At 34.2% G+C, this 24,431-nt stretch overlaps 2 protein-coding genes and 1 pseudogene across 3 annotated transcripts; all 3 read left to right on the top strand.

Moving 5' to 3' along the window:
- The first annotated feature begins 2,700 nt into the window (after positions 1 to 2,700).
- LOC143623759 (phospholipase D delta-like) lies at positions 2,701 to 9,044 on the top strand. The gene is made up of 9 exons (XM_077094607.1): positions 2,701 to 3,686; positions 3,912 to 4,028; positions 5,016 to 5,210; positions 6,305 to 6,682; positions 6,751 to 6,898; positions 6,987 to 7,135; positions 8,011 to 8,160; positions 8,243 to 8,446; positions 8,520 to 9,044. Exons 1-9 carry the CDS (start codon positions 2,778 to 2,780, stop codon positions 8,814 to 8,816), a joined length of 2,547 nt encoding a protein of 848 aa, XP_076950722.1. The 5' UTR covers positions 2,701 to 2,777; the 3' UTR covers positions 8,817 to 9,044.
- Positions 9,045 to 10,758: 1,714 nt separating this feature from the next.
- On the top strand, positions 10,759 to 13,429 carry LOC143623731 (ankyrin repeat domain-containing protein, chloroplastic-like). The gene is made up of 8 exons (XM_077094571.1): positions 10,759 to 10,881; positions 10,915 to 11,461; positions 11,995 to 12,071; positions 12,327 to 12,425; positions 12,493 to 12,591; positions 12,689 to 12,787; positions 12,868 to 12,966; positions 13,067 to 13,429. Exons 1-8 carry the CDS (start codon positions 10,759 to 10,761, stop codon positions 13,184 to 13,186), a joined length of 1,263 nt encoding a protein of 420 aa, XP_076950686.1. The 3' UTR covers positions 13,187 to 13,429.
- An 8,087-nt stretch (positions 13,430 to 21,516) lies between these two features.
- On the top strand, positions 21,517 to 24,179 carry LOC143623718 (bifunctional nuclease 1-like; annotated as a pseudogene). Its single transcript, XR_013151949.1, has 9 exons — positions 21,517 to 21,883; positions 22,635 to 22,853; positions 22,944 to 22,990; positions 23,066 to 23,122; positions 23,212 to 23,277; positions 23,370 to 23,438; positions 23,523 to 23,632; positions 23,713 to 23,804; positions 23,885 to 24,179. The product of XR_013151949.1 is annotated as a bifunctional nuclease 1-like (transcript).
- The last annotated feature ends 252 nt before the right edge of the window (positions 24,180 to 24,431 follow it).

The raw sequence follows: 24,431 nt of genomic DNA, 5'->3' as shown, positions 1-24,431 counted from the left end.
TCTACATGCAATGCACATGTCAATTCCCCCATCATTTAAAATGTTTATAACTTTTTCATATGACATTTTTTTAAAAAAAATCACCACAATAACAAACTATTTTTTATCTTTAATATGAGTACCATATTAATGTATAAAAATAAAAACAATTAGTGGGTTTTTATACATTGTATTATTGGCTTGTCATTATGTTTTTTTCTTGAGTTTTCTACACTGTGTTATAGGTTATGGTCATTGTGTTTTTCAGTCGTTACAAATATTAAAGTTAAAATTTAAAACAAAAAGCATGTCAATTTTGTCTCTTGTTCGTACTCGTGTCTTTATGCTCATCATTTTGTTTTTGTCATTGTGTATTATGTTCAGGTCATTGTGTATTATGTAATAACTATTGTGTTTTACGTTTCTGATCATTCTATAATATGTATATACCATTGTGTTTTATATTATTGTGTAATATGCATTAATTATTGTGTTTTTATACTTTTATAAATTAAATATAGTTGTTATTTTATCATTATATTTACATATTAGCATTACACAACAGTGTTATTTCACTATTATAATTTTCATGTCATAACTTTTGAAAAAAAACTACAATTATAAGCATAAAGACACAATGATAAATAGAGAGACATAATGATGAATATAAGACACAATGACAAATAGGAAGACACAATGACGTAATTTTATTTTTTAATAAAATAAAGTCATACTCATATTAAAGATAAAAAACGTTTGTTAAAAAAATATAGAAAATATGTGTTTTTCTTTTTATGGTGATATGGTGAACTTTTTTTTTTAAATATTGAACGAAAAGGTTATAGACGTTTTAAAATGATGAGAGAATTGATATGTGTCTTGCATGTGACTATAGAAAATATGTGTTTTTCCTTTTATGTTCTTCTTCCTTTGGTCCCCACTTTACACATGACAATAAATTATGGCTTCTAATCATTCTCATTCTTGTTACCCTTTGTAAAACAACTCAACTCTACATATACTATGCCACTCGAGTTTTGAAACATCATAGAAAATTAATAAATAAATAAAACATATAATGTTATAGGGTCAAGTTATTCTACAAATAGGAACAAAAATGAACCACACAAAAACCCACTAAAAATAAAAATAAAAAATAATAAAAAAAATCATAACTCAATATTTAATAAAAAAACGAAAAAACGCAAAAATGTTTCCACCGTCTTTCTCTTTCTAAAAAAAGACACAATGCTGAGTGAAAAAGATCATTATTTCTTTTAGTTTATTATTGTGTTTTGTTTTTATTTTCGTCATTGATTGTGTCTTTTTTCCTTGACATTGTGTCTTTTATTCTTAATATTGTGTTATAGTACTCAAGATTGCGTTATATTTTGTTCGACATTGTGTTATTTTTTGCGATATATTATGTCTTTTTTAGTTATAATTGCGTATTTTGTTCATTTTCGTTATTTTGTCTTTGATCTCGGCATCGTGTTTTTCATCAATTTTTTTTAGTTTGAACGGGAATGATGAAGGAAATATTTTAGTTTTTAATTTTTTTGTTTTTTTATTTATATTTTAAGTTATGATTTTTTAATTATTTTTTTGAATTTATTTTTAAAGGGTTTTTGGGTGGTCACAAATTCTTCTTACACTTTTCATATTTGTCCTCCTTTGTATTTAACTTTACCCTTATAAATTCTCTAGTTTATAAAGTTTTATATACATTGATGTTAAATATTATATATTTGTTTTGTTTATATATCAATATTTGTAAAAAAATAAATATTAATAAGAATTAACGAGCTCGGCTTGAGCTTTTAACAAGCTAAGCTGGAACTTGAATCTTTTAGCTCAATAAGTTAACAAGCTAAACTCGAGCAAGCTTGTTTAAGTTTGAGCCAGAGCCTGAGCTTGTTCAAGCTCAGCTTGATTACAACGCTATTTGCTCTTTATATGTAACAAAGAGACATAAAATTAATCTAAAAGACAAATTAATAAACCAAAGAAATAGAACATTACCATTTTTTTTATCTTGTTTGGTTAACATGTGGGTATAAAATGAATCATTACTTTATATTTTTTATAGAAAAATATGTATGAATAAACAAAAATAATAAAAATACTCCCATCTTAAAAATTTTTTTTTACCAAAATAAAAAGTTGCAATGATGAGGTGGTAGCTTTGGCGAGAAAATGGTGGCGGTGGTCAGAAAGCGACGGTTACAATGATTGTGGTGGTTACGCCGACAATGGTGGCGGCGGCGGTCAGGTGATGGTGGTGGTTGTTGTTAGGTGGTGGTATTGAGAAAGTAGGGTGAAATGAAAAAAAAAAGAGAAAGGGGTGGGGGTGTTGAGAAATAATGGTTTTGATGGAATGCGATTTCATATGTAATGAGTTATTTCATTCATTAAGCGACCAAACACCATTTTTTCATTCCCACACAATAAACCATTCGATCCCCCTGATATTTCTGCATATTAAACTCATCCGACGAGGCTTCAAATCTTCAACAAACTAAACTTGTTTGAAAAAAAGCTACAGGTCTCAAAGTTACAAAAACCCTAAACATGAAGGGTATGTTTTAGAAACATGTGTCCAGTAAACACAGATAGATAACGAAGACACAAAGATATGCATTGCTGTTTCAGGGACCCTACATCAAAACCGCAAATCAATTCATTTAAATCAAATCCTTCCTTCCTTCACACACACAATCAATCAGTGTGTGTGTTTATTCAATTCGAAACGACGTCGTTGATCTGTTGTGTTTTGAATCAAAACAATAACAATATCAATGGCGGAGGATGGTTCCGATAAGACTGTTTACTTACACGGTGAACTACACCTCAACATTATCGAAGCACGTAACTTACCTAACATGGACGTTGTCACCGGCCACATCCGCCGCTGCGTCACCTTCGACGCTTGCCGGAAGGACAATAACACCTCCGTCAACACCAAGTTACGCTCCGGCGGACGGAAGATCATCACCAGTGATCCTTACGTCAAGGTCTCCGTCCCTCAAGCCACAGTGGCGCGTACGCGCGTCCTCAAGAACGCTAGAAACCCTAAGTGGGACGAACACTTTATTATCCCCTTAGCTCACGCGCTTCTGCACTTGGAGTTCCAAGTCAAAGATGATGACGTCTTTGGTGCTGACGTGTTAGGGACCGTTAAGATCCCGGCGGAGAAGATTGCCGCCGGTGATCCGATTTCCGGATGGTTTCCTATGGAGAGTTCTCGGAAGAAGGACACCGAGCTTCATTTGGATATGAAGTTTATTCCGTGTGAGAAGAATCCGCTTTACCGGCACGGGATTGCGGGTGATCCAGAACATAGAGGTGTTAGGAACACTTATTTTCCGGTGAGGAAGGGTTCTCAGGTGACGTTGTATCAGGACGCGCATGTGCGGCCGGAATGTAATATGCCGGAGATTGAATTGGATGGGGGAAAGGTGTTTCGGCATGATTCGTGTTGGGAGGATATATGTTATGCTATATCTGAGGCTCATCATATGATTTATATTGTTGGTTGGTCTGTGTTTCATAAGATTAAGCTGATTAGAGAGCCAACGAGGCCGTTACCGAGAGGAGGGGATTTGACACTTGGTGAGTTGTTGAAGTATAAGTCTGAGGAAGGGGTTAGGGTTTTGTTGATGGTGTGGGATGATAAGACGTCCCACAGTAAGTTCTTCATTAACACGGTGAGGACTTTGAATAAATGGTATACTTTTACTAGCTAATTGCTTTAATTAAGTGATTGTTGGATGAACTGTAAGCTCTTGATTGCGTGTTTGAGCTTATTTGAGACAATACCTTTTGCTATTAGTTAGAAGTTATAAAGAAGATGAAATGCTGGTGTGAAGAAATCTGTTTCCTTGATCATATCATGCTTGTAACTGATACCATATGTTGATAATTTGATGCAGGCTGGAGTGATGGGAACTCATGATGAAGAGACAAGGAAGTTCTTCAAGCATTCTTCTGTGACGTGTGTGCTATCACCTCGTTATGGAAGTAGCAAACTTAGCTTTTTTAAGCAACAGGCAAGTGCTTCTCTTTCTTCCCATGATTTTCCTACAATATAATGTAGCAGTAGTTTATATATATTCTTTTGGTTTTGTTTGATTAGTTAATTCATTCCATGTGAACCATATCATACCATGAAAACTTGAAAAGTGGCCGGTGTGTCTTTAATGTAGTTTTCAGTTTACTTGGCGCGTATCATTTGCTTTCAATGTTTGATCATGTGTGTTAAACGTTGCTTTTTTTACATTTGTAGTGGCTAGTTTATGTTCTATCTTTCATTAGGCATAACCTGGTCTTTAGATGACACTTCTGGACATGCCTGTAACAGAGATCATCACATACTACACCAAAAATGTTTCTCTTTTATAGTGCTTTCTGTGGTTCACCTCAATATCTTTTATCATTCTTCATATACATCTAGCTACTGGCTGCTTTTCTGGCCGATTGCTGTCAATGTTCATTAGATGACGGCTTCTGTCCCCAATGTTATTTCTTTGGTGCTTTACTTGCTAAAATCCCCTGGTTATTGTATACTTGTTTTCTGAACTATATGTATATTCATCGTTGAAAAGTGATGCAAACAGACTTTAACCGTACTACTGACTACATTTTCCAATTTTTGTGGTGACCATATGTCTACTTCTAATCTCAATGGTGTCACTTGGTTCTTATTCTACATATGTAGGCAATTAGCAAGAACTTCACAAAACTTACCTGGTAAAAGATTTCAAACCCATATTTGAGTCTAGTCTTATGGTATATTGGTATCTACCAAATCGCCAATAGAATCTATGGTGCTTTTTGAGAACATTATTGTTTCTTATCAGTTGAACTCTATTCTTTTGCAATCTACATCTGTTGATTACTTGATTCTGATAAGTATTTGTGAAAAGTAAACGTTTCTGTTTTTACATGTATAAATTATGTGAATAGTACTAGTGAAAGAAGGTGTGAACCTCTCCAATTTGTTACTTTTAATGCTTATTTTATTGATCATGTTTCAGGTTGTTGGGACTGCTTTTACGCACCATCAGAAATGTGTGCTTGTAGATACACAGGCAAGTGGTAATAACAGAAAGGTTACATCATTTATAGGTGGGCTTGATCTCTGTGATGGCCGTTATGACACACCTGAGCATAGGTTATTTCATGATCTAGACAATGTTTTTAAGGATGATGTGCACCAGCCGAACTTCCCGGTGAGTGAACCATTTCATTTTGCCATGTGTTTTTTTTTGGTGCTATTGTGTTGTTTGATCACTTGAAGCCATTTAAATATCTTTCTTTCTGTATTGGTACTGTTGAAATTAGTAGTCTTGCCAATTCAGGAAATGTGATTTTTTTTCTATTTGGTCTTTTTTAATATGTCATCTTTTAAGAACACATTTTAGTTTTTCTACTCATTGTTAAGTTTTGAATGTGTGATCAAGGTTAAAGTATTCATTTTATACATGCTCAAAACTGAATTTAACTTAGAATACAAACTACATTGATTGCTGCTTATGAAATAGGAAGTTTCTTTTAGGATTACATAACAAAACAAAAGTGTGAATTTCAGAACTGAAACAATCTTTATGCAACTTACACAACCAAGCTACCCAATATCTAGTGGTGAATTCTTCCTATTTCTTTTCCTCTTGTTGAAAAAAAAACCCTTTAGTACCATTGGTTGGTACAGCTAATGCTGAGTTCTTTTGAAGACGGTTTTCTTCTTGTCGTATTTTTTAACAGCAAACTGACTTGTACACACCCAGATCCACATGCCTTTGTAGTTTGTACCAGATGGCATTTGAACCCTCAATTCCTCAACCATTGTTTTTTTTCAATTACCAAATTAAAAAATATTGGAAAGGCTGAAAGTGTTAATCAAGCAGTTAAACAACAAAGTGTCAAACATGATTTAGGCTACAATACTTGCGGTTAGAGTTAATACTAAATCTCATTTATCGCTTTAGGGCAGCTATATGCAATAGATTATGAATAGGCTTCATATCAGATTCGGTAAATTATTATTTTTTCATACAAAAATGATGCAAACTTCCCAAAGTATACTTTTTGTTTTTATATTCATTTATAGAAATTCACTTTAATCATGATTGAAGAAAAAAATTGCTTTATGAACCAGTTGGCAAAATAAGTTGAATATTAAGTTTAATGTATTTTCTTAGGCACATATTATTAATGCTTCTAAGTTGAATATCACTCCTGCTAGATCATATTGATGTTTATTAGCACTCAAATTTTCCCTACATGTGATTCACTATCTTCACCTTCTGTTTATCCCCTACATCAGGCAGGAACCAAGGCCCCGAGACAACCATGGCACGATTTACACTGCAAGATTGACGGTCCAGCTGCATACGATGTTCTTCTAAACTTTGAGCAACGTTGGAAAAAAGCAACAAAATGGAGAGAATTTGCACTCCTTGCCAAAAAAATGGCTCAATGGCAAGACGATGCACTAATTAAAATCGAACGCATATCATGGATTGTCAGTCCCACATATCCTGTTCCAAAACATGGAGATTACACCATTGTTCCCGAAGACGACCCACTATTACATGTTTCAAAAGAAGACCATCCCGACAACTGGCATGTGCAGATCTTTCGGTCTATTGATTCTGGCTCATTAAAAGGATTCCCCAAAACCGTTGATGTTTGTGAGGCACAGGTTAATAACTGAAGTCCCTTTCATATGTATAGGTGTATGTTTTTTTATTTATGTTTTACTTGATGCAGAATCTTATTACTGCAAAGAGTCTCGTGATAGACAAAAGCATCCAGACAGCATATATCCAAGTCATCCGATCAGCTCAGCATTTCATTTACATTGAGAATCAGTATTTCATTGGATCATCATACGCATGGCCATCATATAAAGATGCAGGTATTACTTTTAATCTTATATCTTTCATAACGTCACATTATGTTTTACATTTGTTTTAATTTGGTAACATGTTTACAAATGTTATTAGGAGCTGATAATCTGATCCCAATGGAGTTGGCACTAAAAATTACAAGTAAGATTAGAGCTGGTGAGAGGTTTGCTGTTTATGTAGTTATACCCATGTGGCCTGAGGGTGCTCCAGCATCTGCTACTGTGCAGGAGATTCTCTATTGGCAGGTATTTGCACTTTTTACTATTTTACCCTTTAAAGCTCACATTATTTCACATATACCCTTAAAAACTTGCATAAGATCATATTTATCAGATATACATATACCCATTCAAAATACTTAAAATCTCATCTTTACCCATCTCATAAGTACAATTTATAATATGACTATTATACCTTTCTTCTTTTCATTACATTAATATATTTTATATAGACCTGTAAACAAACCAAAGTTCGTTGCACCATTTGTTTATGTTCGTTTATTTAATAAGTGAACGGACATGAACATAATATTTTGTTCAGTACTTCAGTTAGTTAAATGGACGAACATGAACACATGTATTGTTCCTTTGTTTATGTTCGTGATTGTTCGTTCATTTACACTCGTTTATGTTCGTTTCTTTACATTTTGTTAAGTTCTTTTATATATTCATTTAATTTTTTTGGCCAATTACAATTTAGTCTAGTCTTATGAAATTAAAATATCGCAGATTACAATTTTGTTTAGTTTTATTAGTTTTTTAGGCCCAATAGATTGATGTTCACATGATCATGTCTACTTTTAGTTGGTGTCCCCTTGGTTATGTTTGTGACTTTGTTCATCTATGTTCAGTTAGTTTGTCCATTTGCGTTCGTGAACCATTTGTTTATACTGTTAACAAATTAAAGTAAACGAACATGCAACACACTCATTTTCTTAACGAACGAACAAGAAGTCTCCGTTCGATTAATTGTTTGTGTTTGTTCGGTTCGTTTACAAGCATACAGTCTTACCTAATGCACGTTTCACTAGAATGGTCTAAACGTCATAAATTTAAAAATGGGTATATTAATATGATGTTTTTTTGTCGGGTGTTGAACTTTCACATCATTTAACGTACAGAGCCAGACAATGGAAGCAATGTATTCCGTCATAGCACGGGAAATCAAGGCTATGCAGATAGATGCACACCCGCAAGACTATTTAAACTTCTATTGCCTTGGAAAACGTGAAGAGTTACCCGCAGAAATTAATCAATCACCTGCAGACGGGGTATTCTTAAAAATTATTCTTTTTAAAACTTTCTACGATAAGTTTTACTTTATGCTTAGTCTACTTCATTAACATATTATAGGTGGTCTCGGATTCACAAAAGTTCAACCGGTTTATGATATATGTGCATGCTAAAGGAATGATAGTAGATGATGAGTATGTAATAGTGGGATCCGCCAACATTAATCAAAGATCTTTAGCTGGTTCAAAAGACACAGAGATAGCCATGGGTTCGTATCAGCCACACCACACTTGGGCTGCAAAGAAACGGCATCCACACGGACAGGTTGCACATTTTCCAACTTTGTGTTTCTTAACTATTTTTTAAGAATTAATGATTTAAAAATGTGATATTTCAGATTTATGGATATAGAATGTCATTGTGGGCGGAGCATCTTGGTATGCTAGATGAATGCTACAAGGATCCCGAGGCGTTGGAGTGTGTGAAGAGGGTTAATGAAGTGGCTGAAGATAACTGGAAACGATACACAGCTAATGAGTTTACAGAGTTGCAAGGTCATCTTCTAAAGTATCCTTTACATATCGATGTTGATGGGAAGGTGGGCTCGTTGCCTGGGTATGAGAATTTCCCGGATATTGGTGGTAAAATAATCGGGGCTCACTCAGCTACACTTCCTGATATTTTAACTACATGAGTCTCCTCTGGGCCGATTCTTTATGTTGATAGAAGCGAAAAAATGTGTGTATTTGGTCAGTCAGTGAGGTTTATATGCAGTGAGCGAAGTTTGGTTTGGGGTGAATAGATTGATTGGCATTTTGTTGTACATTAAGCGAGTAGCGTGTGTTTTGAATTGTAAAACGGTTATTGTTATGGTTGAAGTTGTTGGTCGATACTTTAACGAGTGTTTTGGTTTTGTTTCACATATCGATATCTTTTTTGAAATATCATTATGGCTAAGATGGGGGATTAAGAGCGGAGGGTCTCTCTCTGTAAACAGCCTCAATATTCTTTATTTGTTTAAATAATTATGGTTCTTAAATTATAAGCTAAAAAAGACATTAGAGAATCACCAATGCTGTTATAGATGCTCGTTAAAGTATCGTCTTTTCTGCTACTGATTATAGATGCTCTTACTACAAAATTTGGGCCGTCATAATGGGCATCTGCTTAGTCATGATAAGACCCGTTTAGCAAAAAGGTGCGCTTTTTATACTTTTTAAAAAATAATCAAAATTAAGACGCTACGGTACATCATTTCTCCTTCTTGGTACATATAACGTATAACTGTCATGCTCAAACCACCAAAGCCAATTGTTAAACGAGTCATTTTCATGTTTGATAATTATGTCATTCGCGTCATCTCTAACCTGTTAAGACACGAACTGTCAACCCTACTCCAAATAACAATGATATTGTTTTAGTAGAATAATTCGGATCACTAAATCATTTTCCATCTCGCTTTTAGACACAATTGAAGGAAGAATTGATTTCCATACCCATTCTTCATGTATATGATACATCCCATTCCTGACTTCTTGTTGTCCATATCTATTCTCGGGCCGAATTTTGCTTTCTACCGGTAATTCCTCACATTAAAACCGATCAAAGAGGAAATAAACCAAAATTTAAAAAACCGATTGGTTTCTCGCAAACCGTAAAAAGCACCATATAAAAAGTAGTCTAGAACTCTAGATAACATTTAATATTTTTAAAACTAAGTATCGTACACAATAATGTATGTGCTACCTAATGATAAGTTAATGTAGTGCCTTTTATAATTGTTAGCTTTCTCTTTGATTTTTTTGTTGGGGGCAATATGGGTTGTGGTATAGTTTTCATTTCGTGTTCGTTTTATATAATGGAATGGAATTAGAATTGGAATTGGAAGTAGAAGGTATTGGAACCCAATTCCATTTTTGATGGATTTGTTTGACAAATGAATTGGAATCTATCACCATGAATACCGCTGCATATCCAGCCAGCCCCACCACGTTCAGGTCAAGAACCCAGGTTGCGTCGGGTCAATATTTCGGTCGATCGACCAGGTCTATGGTCCGGGTGTATGGTTCGTCGTGTTCAGGCCAACGTCTCGGGTCGACGATCCGAATCGCGCTCGGGCTGTGTTTGTGTCGAATTCGGGTCGACAGTAGAACTGACTCGGATTGTCAAGCTAAACGCACTTTGACGCGGAGTGTTGAACCACACGCAAACTGACTCGACGCGTTGAACATAATGCTAATTGACATGGGGCTTTGAACTGACCCGGAGCACCGACTTGAAAGCGGCACGACCCGAACACGACCATGTTAGTCGACTGAACGAAGATTCCAACAATTTTACTTGAATTTTTTCACATTGTAAAAGGATTTAGAAATTCTTTATCTAAAGGAGTCTGAATAAATTAAATTTCAATTATTTAACAACCGAGCAAATCAAAATAGAATTAGGATTTCAATTCCTATTAAAAACGCACTAAAAGTGGTATATGTGATAACAATATATTATTATTAAGGATTTAAAGTCACAAGTGGTGAAAATGGTCAGTTGTATGGAGTCCAACATCTTCTTAACCCGATTTACTACTTACTTGAACCCACCACCATATCATTGAACCCCATCGACACCGGCACCAAACAATGCCGCCGTTACTCCACCACCAACCCACCGCTTTCTCTCTCTTAACCATTCCCATCCCCTTATCCAAACCCTCATTCTTCTTCTTCTTCCGTAAACCCACCTTCTCACCCCTTCAATACTCCCTGCACAACCACCACCAATCACCCACCACAAACAACAACCAAGAAGAAGAAGAAGAAGAAGAAGAAGAACATGTCATCGGAGACTGCTTGGTCTTCGAAGAAGGCGTATTCGAAGACCCCTTCATCCAAACCCAAACCCCCAACTCTTCTTCTAAACCCATCAACAGCAAAACCCAGGTCAAACAAGAAGACCTTATCCCGGCCAATTGGAAAGACGTTCAGGCGGAAATCAACATCACCAACAAACAACGGAGAAAAATGGCCCAGGAATTGGAATTCGGGAGCAAACTGCAGAGGAAGAAACAGGGTCTCAAACCCATTCCGATGGGGTATTCGAGCGTTGAAGAGTATAAAGCTGCGAAATTGAAAGAGTTTAAGCCACTTGTGTTGGACAACCCTCAATTGTTAGTTGAAAAGGATGAACTGTTAGAAGATGGTGTTGATGAAAATGCTGGAGTTAGGGACAGCAGAGTGGCTCCTAAGAACCCCAAGATGGCGGTGTATGGTCGTAGTTTGGATGATATTTCACGCTTTTTGAACTCGGATATGTATGATCCGGATTCTGCTAAAGACCCAGATGGTGAGTTTCGCATTGTTGCTATTAAAGGATTTAATTTATTACATGCTGTTTTCACGAGTTGTTGATTGTTATAACTTAATAAGCACTGTTGTGGAACTCGCTAGGCGCTAGTAGTCTCCGTGGTATTGACCAACGAGATTAATCGGACTGGAAGTTTACATGTAATATTTCAAAATTGTATATGATTTTTCAAATACTTCAAATATTTTGACTGGATTTCACTAAAAAACCATTGGGCCACCTTGGAATGAATTAGGCTGATTTAGGGAGATTTCGACTTATTAGGTCCGACTTTGACTTAGTAGCGATTATATGGTCCGGTTGCATCGGCTAGCCGCTGATTCTGATTAATCGCCAATTAGTCGGCGCCTAGGAACGATTTAAACAAGACTGGTTAAAAGTATTGATGGCATGCTTATATGAAAATTGTACTTATGTATAACATAGGTTAATAATTTGGTGTATATATAGATGCATAATTGAATACCCTTTCAAAAATTTTGATACTATTGTGTTGTTTTAACCTTGTTTAGGTCCACGTAAGCTGTTTACAAAGGACGAGAAGTTCTCTATGAATAGACGGGTTCCTGATTTGGCTGCTGCCACCTCAGTAAGTTCTTGTTTACATGTTGATTGTTAGTTTTTTTAGATTTATATAAATGGAGGGCTTTTGTTGACTCGATTCAATTCCAAAAGTCAAATTTGTAATTAAGAAGATAATGAACAAATAACTATATTTAAAAACTGAAACATACCCGAATAAGAAATTGGAATTCTCATGAGATAGCTGAAAAGAAATTTGTTGCAGTGTTCATGGAATGGAGGGAAAATTAGATTTTGACGTTTTTGTTTACTTATTGAACAGGGCAAATGGCAACCTTTACATACTATTGCAGCATCAGGAGAGTTTTACCTTCTTGACACTTTGATGAAATACAATGAAGATATTAACGTCCCTAACAAAGTAAGCCGTAAACATTAAGGTTTTTCCATTTATTATCAATTGTGAAAATTGAAATAATGTTTTGCAGGAGGGACTTACAGCAATTCACAAAGCAATACTTGGTAAAAAACACGCCATCTGTAACTACTTACTTAGAAATTCAATGAATCCTTTTGTTCGTGACAAAGTAAGCATGAATCTTTGTTTAATAATGTATTATTATTGTTGTTGTTGTTGTTGTACAGAAATGTGAATATTTTATTTATTTTTTTTAACAATAACAGGATGGGGCTACACTTATGCATTATGCTGTACGTACTGCGTCAACTCAAATGATAAAAGTCTTATTACTATATAATGTGGATATAAACCTACCGGATAACGTATGTTGTATTATTTATGCTCTTATGTTACTTTATGGTAAATCATTTTTGCTCGTCGTCATTTGTTTTGTTTGTTACAGGACGGGTGGACCCCACTGCATCTAGCTGTCCAAGCCCGTAGAACCGATGTGGTTAGGCTTCTTTTAATCAAGAACGCCGATAAGACCCTTAAAAATCAAGTACTCTCAAAACTTGTCCGCATGACTTGTTTCATTTTTAGCTATTTGTTTTATATGATGGATGCTGATTTGGATTGACATGTTTTTGTGATGGTATTAGGATGGGCTGACCCCACTGGATCTCTGCTTATACAGTGGAAGAGACGCGCGGACGTATGAGATGATTAGGCTGCTAAAACTGCCACCTAAACCGCGTAAGCATGCTCAAGTTATGGCATAGGACATTCATCATGGAAAACTTCAAAACTGGTCAGACAGTAACAACGTTTGTTATCATGTTTACAAGGGCCAAATTGTATCTAGTGAAATAGGTAGATATGAAAATTTAAGTATTTTGAATGAGTATATTTGATATATTATATTTTTGTTTTAGTTGAGTAATATGATATTTTTTGGAAATGTGAGTTGAAGAAAGTCTCAAGTGTGGAAGTGTGAGTGTGCCAGACCATCTACAATCAAACCAATCTATTCAACCCTTACAATTATTACAAACAAAATAATTAAAAAAGAGAACAATCGTGAGGCCATGTACAATCCAACTAACACAAACTCAACCCTTGTAAAATTTTATTAAAATAAAGTAATTAAAAAAACAATCGTAAACCGCCAAAATGGTAGTTGGTGTGCAAATTTTCGTTATTTGCGAAAATTATGGTATTTGGTTGCACCTCTTAATGGCTCATGAAGTCTTTTGATAGTTAAGTTTTAGAGACATGGTGATATGATTCAGATGCTACCTCTTAATCAGTCAGACATCTTATTGATTCAATACTAAATTACCAAATAGTCCCAAGCTTAATAATTAAATACTAGAACAATTTATGATTTTAAAATAATAATAAAAATTGAAAAGATCGTTTTACCCGTCATTTAACGATGAGAAATAGACGGAGTTAGTGATTTGGATAACATTTCCAACTATTGGGAAGCCGAAAGGGTCTAGTTTTGATGAAAGTCGCAAAAGTGACTAAACCTCAAGCATGATTTTGACAATTTACTAAAAAAAGATTAAATAGTATTTGTATTGTTATTAAGACAATTACTTGTTTTTGATAGAAAATTTAGGGAGCGCCCTCATGCCTACATGGATGTGAAGTGGAGAGCGTTTTTCACTTTCTTGTTAAATCAATACACATAATCTTAGGTTTACATACGTTTTTTCCATCGAAGCAGTATTTATACTATACAAAAGGTAAAATATATAGGGGACAAATCTCAGACATTTGAAATATGTGGAGTGTTCACGTGGCCAAAACTTTTGACAAAAAGTGACATACAACTTGCAAGGTCGTCGGTGGTTTCACAACACTCCCCTTTGGATGACACTTTTTCAAAACTTCGGGGTCTTGAAGTACTGCCTCATTAAAACCTTGTTAAAGAAAAACCCAATGGGAAAAAACTTTAGCTAAGAGAAAAAGAGTGCAGTATATAGCTCCCCCCTCATATTGCAGGTTGTTACATTGTCCGTATATGGCGCATGCCAATATCATGAACATGTTTCCTGAATGTTGCTGTGGGAAGTACTTTTGTGAATAGATCAGCTGAGTTGTTGCTGGACTGGACATATCTCATCTCAACCTGATTGTCTTTAATAAGGTCTCGAGTATACTCAAAGTATCTTGGTGGTATATGCTTTGTTCTGTCACTTTTGATATACCCTTTCTTCATTTGCGAGACACAAGCTGCATTATCTTCATAGATAGGAGTTGGAATTCGATCTTTCTCTAGTCCACAAGAAATCAATATGTGTCGTGACATAGATCTTAACCATACACATTCTCTTGAAGCTTCATGCAATGCAATGACTTCAGCATGATTTGAAGATGTTGCAATGAGTGTTTGTTTCTGAGAACGCCATGAAATCGCAGTTCCTCCATTCTTAAATACGTATCCAGTTTGAGATTTTGCTTTATGGGGATCAGATAAATAACCTGCATCTGCATAACCAACTAACCATTCTTTTGAATCGTTAGGATAAAATAAACCTAAATCAGCAGTTCCTTTTAGATACCGAAAAATATGTTTAATGCCATTCCAATGTCTTTTAGTAGGGGATGAACTGAATCTTGCCAATAAGTTAACTGCAAAAGAAATGCCAGGTCTTGTACAGTTAGTAAGATACATAAGTGCTCCAATTGCACTGAGGTATGGTACTTCGGGACCAAGAATCTCTTCATTATCTTCGCAAGGACGGAATGGATCATTGTCAACATTGAGTGATCTAACAACCATTGGTGTGCTTAAAGGGTTTGCTTTGTCCATATTGAAACGTTTTAAGAGTTTCTCAGTATAAGTTGACTGATGCACAAGTATTCCATTGTGCATATGCTCAATTTGTAAACCAAGACAATATTTGGTTTTTCCAAGGTCTTTCATTTCAAATTCTTTCTTTAAAAGAGCAATCGCTTCATTAATTTCTTTTTGTGTTCCAATTAAATTGAGATCATCAACATACACAGCTATGATCACATATCCTGATGTTGTCTTCTTGATGAAAACGCATGGACAAATAAGATTATTTGTGTATCCTTTGCTTATCAAATAATCACTCAAACGATTGTACCACATCCTTCCAGATTGTTTCAGTCCATACAAGGATCTTTGTAACTTAATGGAATACATTTCCTTAGGCTTTGAGCTTATAGCTTCGGGGAGTTTAAATCTTTCGGGAATTTTCATATAGATGTCACTATCTAGTGATCCATACAAGTAAGCTGTGACAACATCCATAAGACGCATCTCTAAATTTTTAGAGACTGCTAAGCTGATTAAATATCTAAACGTAATAGCATCCATAACAGGAGAATACGTTTCTTCATAGTCAATTCCTGGCCTCTGAGAAAAACCTTGAGCTACAAGTCTTGCTTTATATCTTGTAACTTCATTTTTCTCATTTCGTTTTCTCACAAAAACCCATTTATATCCTACAGGTTTCATTGACTTTGGTGTAATGACAATAGGTCCAAAAACCTTTCGATTATTTAGGGAATTTAATTCAGCTTGCATGGCATCTTTCCATTTGTTCCAATCTTGTCAATTTTTACAATCATCTACAGATTTTGGTTCAGGGTCATCATTTTCTTCCATGATATCACTTGCCACAGAATAAGAAAATATATCATCAATATTTTCCATTTCATCTCGATCCCACATTATATGTGATTTACCATAGTTTATTGACAATTCTTTATTGGAATCATTTATTTCTTCCTGAGGAAATGTTATATCATTTATTCTTTCCTGAGGGAAGGTTTTGTCAATCATTCCTTCCTTAGGGTCAGTATCCTTCTCAGAACCCTTTCTTTTTCGAGGATTTTTATCCTTTGAACCGATTGGCCTTCCACGTTTTAAACGTTTTTGAGATTCATGAGGTGCATTATTATGGTTTTGCTTGCATGGAATCTCAACTCGAGCTGGAGCATTAGCAGCTGGTATATGAGATTTAGTGACCCTGTTTATATCAGTAAATGCAGCAGGTAATTGATTTGCAATTTCTTGTAGATGTATTATTTTTTGAACCTCTGTCTCACTTTGTTTTGATCTTGGGTCTAGGTGTAACAATGATGGCACACACCATGATATATCTCTTTCTTGCTTTTTCATTTCTCCCCTAATGCCGGGAACATTGTCTCGTTAAAATGGCAATCAGCAAAACGTGCTGTAAATACATCACCTGTTAAAGGTTCAACGTATCTTATGATGGAAGCCGTTTCATATCCAACATATATTCCCAACCTTCTTTGGGGACCCATTTTTGTGCGTTGTGGTGGTGCAATAGGAACATACACAGCACACCCAAAAATTCTAAGATGAGAGATATTTGGCTCATTTCCAGAAACAAGTTGTGTGGGAGAGTATTTATGATTTGCACTTGGTCTCACGCGTATTAATGATCCAGCATGCATAATTGCATGAACCCAAATAGAAACAGGGAGTTTTGTCCTCATTATTAATGGTCTAGCTATTAGCTGTAGGCGTTTGATCAACGACTTGGCTAAGCCATTTTGTGTGTGTACATGAGCAACAGGGTGTTCTACAACAATCCCCACAGACATGCAATAATCATCAAAAGCATGTGATGTAAATTCTCCCGCATTATCAAGCCTTACTCTTTTAATGGTATAATCCGGAAAATGTGCACGTAATTTGATAATTTGAGCAAGAAATTTTGCAAAAGCAACATTACGAGTCGATAATAAAGAGATATTAGACCATCTGCTGGATGCGTCTATTAAGACCATGAAGTATCTAAATGGTCCACATGGTGGATGAATTGGTCCACATATGTCACCTTGAATTCTTTCAAGAAACATTGGTGTTTCTTTATCGACTTTTAATGGCGAAGGCCTTGTAATTAATTTTCCAAGAGAACAAGATATACATTGAGACATTTTATCTATTTTGTGGATCTTTTGACCTTTCAGTGGATGCCCATGTGTATTTTCAATGATCCTTTTCATCATTGTGGATCCTGGATGGCCTAATCTGTCATGCCATAAGTTTATGATACCAGAATCGCAACAATTTTCTTTGACTGCCATATGTGCTTGAGGCACATTTATATATGTATAATGCAAACCAGAATGGAGCATTGTCAATTTTTCCAATATTTGATCTTTGCTTATGATATGCAAATGTTTTTCATTACTAACAGTCCTTGACTGAGTATCATATCCATTATGATATATGTTTCTGAAACTCAACAAATTTCTTGTTGATTTTCGGAAAAATAAAGCATTTTCTATTTTGAGCTTTGTACCATTTGGTAATGCTAAATTAGCTTTTCCTACTCCTTCTATCAAGTTTGTAGGACCTGATATTGTATTGATGATCCCTTTTGTTGGTTTCAGTTTATAAAAATATTTTTTAGATCTAAGTATAGTATGCGTGGCTCCACTATCCTCTATACATATATCTTCTTCATTTGTTTGATCTTGTGCTCCGGTGATTTTCATTTTTAATCTTGAAAAATATTAAGAAAAAATAATAAGTGTATAACGAAGACATATGATATTTTAATAAGAACTTTATTTAATTGAAACACAAGTAGTACATGAAAGAGGAACTACATAATTAAAGATAATGAGAACACACTAATAATTGCATCTAATTATAGTAGTCAAGCGACTTTGTTTTAAAGTTCCACCTCAAAGTCTTCAACGCTCAGCTCAGCATTGATATTATTAAAGTTATCAACATGGTTCACTTCTTTCTCTTTTCCTTTTAGAGAGGCTTGGTATAGTTCACACAGATGTGGAGCTGTGCGACAAGCCTTTGCCTAGTGGTTTGTACTTCCACATCTAAAACATGAAGTGCCATTGTTTTCGGACCTACCAGCTTCATTCCAGGGATTTTGGTGGTTGGAATTGGTATTGTGTGGGACATGATAATTATTGTCTCTCTGGTTACGACCACGGCCACGGCCACGACCACGACCGTAAGAATTATTGTTCCATTTGAATGAAAGCTTACGATCATTAAAATGTCTTTTGTCAAAATGACCACGACCACGTCCACGGCCTCGTCCTCGACTTTGTTCCCATTTATGACCAGAATTTTTATGAGAACTTTTGTGAGAAACATGTGCTTCTGGTATTGCTAATGAACCCGTGGGACGAGATTGATGATTTTTCATCAATAATTCATTATTTTTCTCTGCTACAAGGAGCAATGCATTTAGATCAGAGTATCTCCTAAAATTCTGAAAACGATAATGTGTTTGCAAGTTTATGTTTGATGCATGAAACGTGGAGAAAGTTTTCTCTAACTTTTCTTCCTCTGTTACGGGATACCCACAAAATTCTAGCTTTGAGCAAATTCGGTATAAAGCAGAGGTGTAATCATTTACCCTCTTAAAATCTTGGAACCTAAGACTGTTCCATTCATCTCTAGAAGTAGGAAGTAAAACTTCCCTTAGATGACCGAATATGCTTTTCAAATCTTCCCATATCATATATGGGTTATCATAATTAAAATACTCATGCTGTAGTAATTCATCAATATGTTTATGGATGAAAACATCAGCTCTCGCTTTATCCTGGTCAGAGCAATCATTGTATTCTTGGATTGTTTCTAACACATCCATAGATTTTAAATGTCTTTTGACATTTGCTGTCCAAGACATATAATTTTCTCCATAAATGTTGAATGCAGGGAATTCGAGTTTTGCTATATTTGACATTTTGTTGCTAAACATAATAGAGCAAATAATAAGATAAATATTAGAATCCATATATATCAATCAACAATGAGATACAATACATTGGTAGAGCTATTAACATATAAAAGAAAAAGAAAATGCCGAAATCTTCAGATGGGAGATTAAAAATTAGAATGAGAAGTAGTATAAGCATTATAGTGACCAACAGCAAAACCGGGTGAATCATTTTGAAAACTTTATCTTGGATAAATTTAATAAGAAGAATGTTTGTTGTAAATGAAATGGGGTTAATAATTGGTTATTTATAGTGAAAATTTATAACCGTTTTACAAAGGCTATATTACCGTTTTATAACGGTAACATTACCGTTTGTATGTGTGTGTGTGTGTATATATATAATATTAATTATTTTAAAGTAAGATAATAAATAAGATAATAAGTACACTTTATTTTATAAAATATATAACTATTATGCATAATAATAAGAATAAAATTGTTAGTGTAAATAAATCTAACTTTTGAATGATATATTAGTGTGCATATAAAAATTAGAATGGTTATCAAATTTTAATAATAACGTTTATACACATTATTGTTATTACTTAGTATATGTATATGCATAGATATATTTTCATTGTACATAATTAAAGAAGTGTTTATGATGCTTATGTAGATACCTTTGTGTCTATTACCTTTCTTGATTAGGATATAAGCGGCTCGTGCTGATAACGTTTTATAATATTACCGTAATTGTAATAATATTGGATATGATAGAAATAAGTAAATATATGAGAAGTGTACTGGGGTGATATTTCATTTCCATCGAAGCAGTATTTATACTACACAAAAGGTAAAATATACAGGGGACAAATCTCAGACATTTAAAATATGTGGAGTGTTCATGTGGCCAAAACTTTTGACAAAAAGTGACATACAACTTTGCAAGGTCGTCGGTGGTTTCACGACATATTTTTTATTTTGATAAAAGTATATTTAATGCTGAACATATCTAACACGTGGAAACTTTTGCATCAAACAATTTGTTTTTAGAATAACACGTTGATGCTTCTTTTGATTTTTAATGTTACCACTGCTACTGGTGGCTTTAAAACTTAATATTTAAAAGCAACTGTTCTCTAAAATAATTTGATACCAAAAATGTGTGTTTACAAAGGATGTTTTTAAACAAGTTAAATTCGTTTCCTTTGCTACATGAAAAATCAATAATGAATCAAACGACGTCGCACGTCTCTTCAAAGTATGAGTGGCTCACAACTCACATGTAAATGAAACATGCCAAGGGAATTGGTATTTTTCCAGAAGTAGCATGTTGAACTTCTACCTTAGAAAATAAATTCTAAAGTAGCATTTTAAACACTATTACGCAATAATTTAGGTAAAAGCTCTCAGAAATAACTGAACGCGAAGCCCGTACGTACATCCCTCTTCAATCTTCATTAGACAATATTTTACGGAAAAATTGAACGTGCATGCATGTTTCTTTAATAACACTATATGTGAATTTAAATGGTAATTATTGAAAAGATATTATTCATTATATTATATATCTTTCAAGCTAAAAAAAGTGATGATGATGTTGCAGAATGTATCTCTTAAAAGACATTAACCATTACAAATGATTGATCTTAAAGCATTTTTATTATTTTCTTTATCTTCATCTCTATAATTACAATTAAAAACATTAGTTCTTTTTTAATCTTTTCAATCAAATAATATATTTTATACTTTTATTATTACATTTTTCTTTCCCTCACTCACAACCATTTTAAAAACTTTAAAAAGTTACAAAATATTTCTTCAGATTACTCATAAAGAGTAATTTTTGGTTCTTATCATAGAGAACCTGCTTAGATAAATACGAATGAAAATTACCATCACCTATGGTATGTTTAGCAGGAAGTTTTTGGGAGCTTCAAGTTTTTAAGAAAAAAACTCATACTTAATTAAAAGTTTTGTTTGGTTTAAGGAACTTGAAACTTTTAGGTTAGCATAAAAAGCTTAAAGTTTAAATCTTCTACTACAATCTTTTAGTATTTTAATTTACTTAAATAACTTTTTAAAATAAGTACATTTATTATTATTGTTTTTAGTTATGCAAATTTAATAATTTTACATTTTATTAAAAGCTATTGCTACTCTGTCAAATCTATAAATATATTTAAAAAATTACAGCTACTGCTAGTTTTGTCAAAATTACATATAATCTTAAAAAAAATTGTTATAAAATTTTACAAAATGGTTCAAATAGAAAGTCAGTTTTGGATAAAGATGATATAATAATAATATCTAAAAAAGGACGACGTCGTTTTGCAAAGATCTTTTAATCGTTTATTATTAATAGCCTATAGTTATGCACACATGATACATCTATCTTATTGATTCATACCTGACCAACACCCACCCGTCCATCTCCTCATCCTCATCACCGGAATCTATCTTCTATAATAATAATAATAATAATAATAATAATGCTCCGACTTCATTTCTCTTTTCGCATATTCACCGGCGCCGGCGAATTTGCAGATCACAAAGCATTATTCTCCTGTAATCAATTATTCATCCGATCGTCGGTTTCAATATCCTATTCCGGCCTTCAACTAAAGCATTGCCGTCGCCGGTGTTCTAAACCCATCGTCATCTCATGTAATTACTCTTCTTCTTCTTCTGGTGGTGGTAGAAGATCTGATGACTACGACTATGATGATGATTACTTGGAAGCTGCTCTTCTCATGACTGGTATCATGCACTCTTATAATATTTTTTTTCAAGTTTAGGGTTTCTAGTATGTTTCATTTTAGCGATTAGGGTTTTAGCTTTTGGTATTGCGCTTTATTATTTCATATGTGTTTTTTGGTACAAGCGAATTTGTTCATTAAAGTTATTTGGATGATCGGATGCTGTATGTTTTCTGTGTTGTGCGGTTTGGTTATTATCCTAAACCCAAGTTATTGGTTAACTGGTTTTATTAACCCACAGGTTTTCGGTTAGTTTGTCGGTTTTAATAACTAAACCAAATGCGAGCTCACTTTTTCGCTTAGAAATACATGAAATGGAGGTATTAAATATGAGCATATCAATTGTTTGGTTTGGTTCAATTAATTTCGGCTATGAATAAAATCGATAACTGATTTTCAGTTAATTTGGTTTCTGGCTAACTTCAGTTCAGTTTTGTTTCGGTTAATGGTTGGTTGTGCATAGTGCATACGCTGTCCAGTTTCTTTTTCATTAGTGTGTATATTTGCTTGCTCGTTAGTAATTATTGATTTTAGAAAGTAGTGGAAGTTTTGTGTTTTAATGATTCTGCAGTAGATTAGCTGGGTACCATAAGTTCTAACTGAGAATTTTGAACAACATAAACCTTGAGGTTATAATTATTGAGTGTTATTTTTGCATCAATGGTGGCTTACCAAGTGACAATAACAGTTGGTAATGTGATCTTATTATATGTTATGTTATGTTAAGGAATACATATTCTTTTTTCGTGCAGAGACAGTATTGCACCATCAGATGCGTGTACAAGGATATCAAGAGGTGATGAAATGGCAGCCTAGTACGAAATTTTTTCCCTTATTGGGCCAGGCGAAAGATTCTAGAAGCAACAGTCCGACAATTGGACCAGAACTTCTTAGCTAGTTTAGAAGTCCCACCATATTTCTCAAGATTTCTTGTGATTGTGATGGAGACTATCTGCTACCAATTATCGTAGGTAAGCACATTGTTACTTGTTTAAACATCTGTTTTGGATGTCTTGATGGCTATAAACGTGACATTAATATTAATTTTTTTCAAACTGCAGGGGAATATGCAGTTGAAAAGCTGATAAGCTCCTCGCTGGAAGATGAGGTTTAGGTTGTTTATTATTAAAGAAGATAAGTACAGTCTAACATCAGTATTAATTCTTTTGCTGTGCTAATGCAGGGATTCCCAAACCATTTTCAGCTTGTGAGAAACATTGTTGGGAGACTTGGCTATCAAGTAAGTAAATGTTCTTATATTTATAAGATACTGCCTTATTTTACGTTTTCAGTATGCCTTTGTTTGTCTCTCTTATTTTGTTACTGCAGGTAAAACTGGTACAAATTACAGAAAGAGTGGGTAGTATATACATGGCAAATATACGCTTTCACAAGGTAAATAAAGAATATATAACATTTAAACATGAAATGATACAATAAAACTGGTCATTTTATTTAACCTTGATTGGATTTCTTCTAACTTGCAGCCAGGTACAGAAGATATTAGAGTGGATGCACGTCCTTCAGATGCCATAAACGTTGCTAAACGATGCAGTGTAAACAAACCCACAATCTACTTACTGCTATTTTATTAGTCGTTAGTTAATCAACATATAATTCTTGTATCACTGTTGATACAGGCACCAATTTATGTTAGTAAACATATTGTCTTGGCGGATGCTATTAAGATAGTTTACAAGACGCAGAAAATGCATAACAAAAAACCTACATATGATGTATATTTGGACAGGTGTCACCTCCACCTTTTTCCATGACCTGATTCACGAAATACCCTTTTATGTCACTAATCTGGGTTGATGCATTTAACAGTGCGATAGATGGTCCGGATAAACTTGATGAGGAGCTTGATTTGGTTACAAAAATGAAACTTGCTGTCAATGAAGAAAGATATAGTGATGCAGGTATTATTGGGTGTGTTCTCGGGTTTACCCAATGGGGGGTAGTTATGTCATTTTCACTAATCTGTAGCTGTTTAATGCAGCCATGTGGCGGGACAAGCTTCTAGAACTACGCTCGCCAGAGAAATGAGTAAGCTACAGAATTCCAGATAACATAATATTTTATGGTTCTGGTCTTTTGTACTGAATGCAACTTTCAGACATTTAACCAAGATCATATGCTGATGTGACAACTGCAAATATTGCTTTATGTACAGATTTAGTGCGCCTTGAAAAACATTGTTTGTGTGGAATTGTATATGATTATCAGTCACTAATCGGCATTTATGAAATCAGTGAGATTCTTAATGATATTCTTTCAGAATGTGTTCTGAATTACTAATGATGTAAAATCAGTATTTGTTTTTTTAATCAGTAAATTAATTTGTGTTGGGTGTGTGTATTTGTTGGAATCGATTATGCAACTTCAGATTTTAGAATTTGCTAGAGTAGTAGGCTTGACTTCAGAAAGTCAAAATTGTTAAGTGGGTCATTCTGCTTGGTCTCCCTAAATCAAAATTATAAAATATATTCAACGTTTTCACTTCACTATAAATCCTAGAAACCATACATCAAACCAGTTGTCTTGTT

The sequence above is a fragment of the Bidens hawaiensis genome, unplaced genomic scaffold (genome assembly GCF_021521415.1).
Source record: "Bidens hawaiensis isolate Kalapana, Puna unplaced genomic scaffold, B.hawaiensis_p1.1 tig00003536_1, whole genome shotgun sequence".
Lineage (NCBI taxonomy): Eukaryota > Viridiplantae > Streptophyta > Magnoliopsida > Asterales > Asteraceae > Bidens > Bidens hawaiensis.
This window is presented reverse-complemented; position numbering and strand designations above follow the sequence as displayed.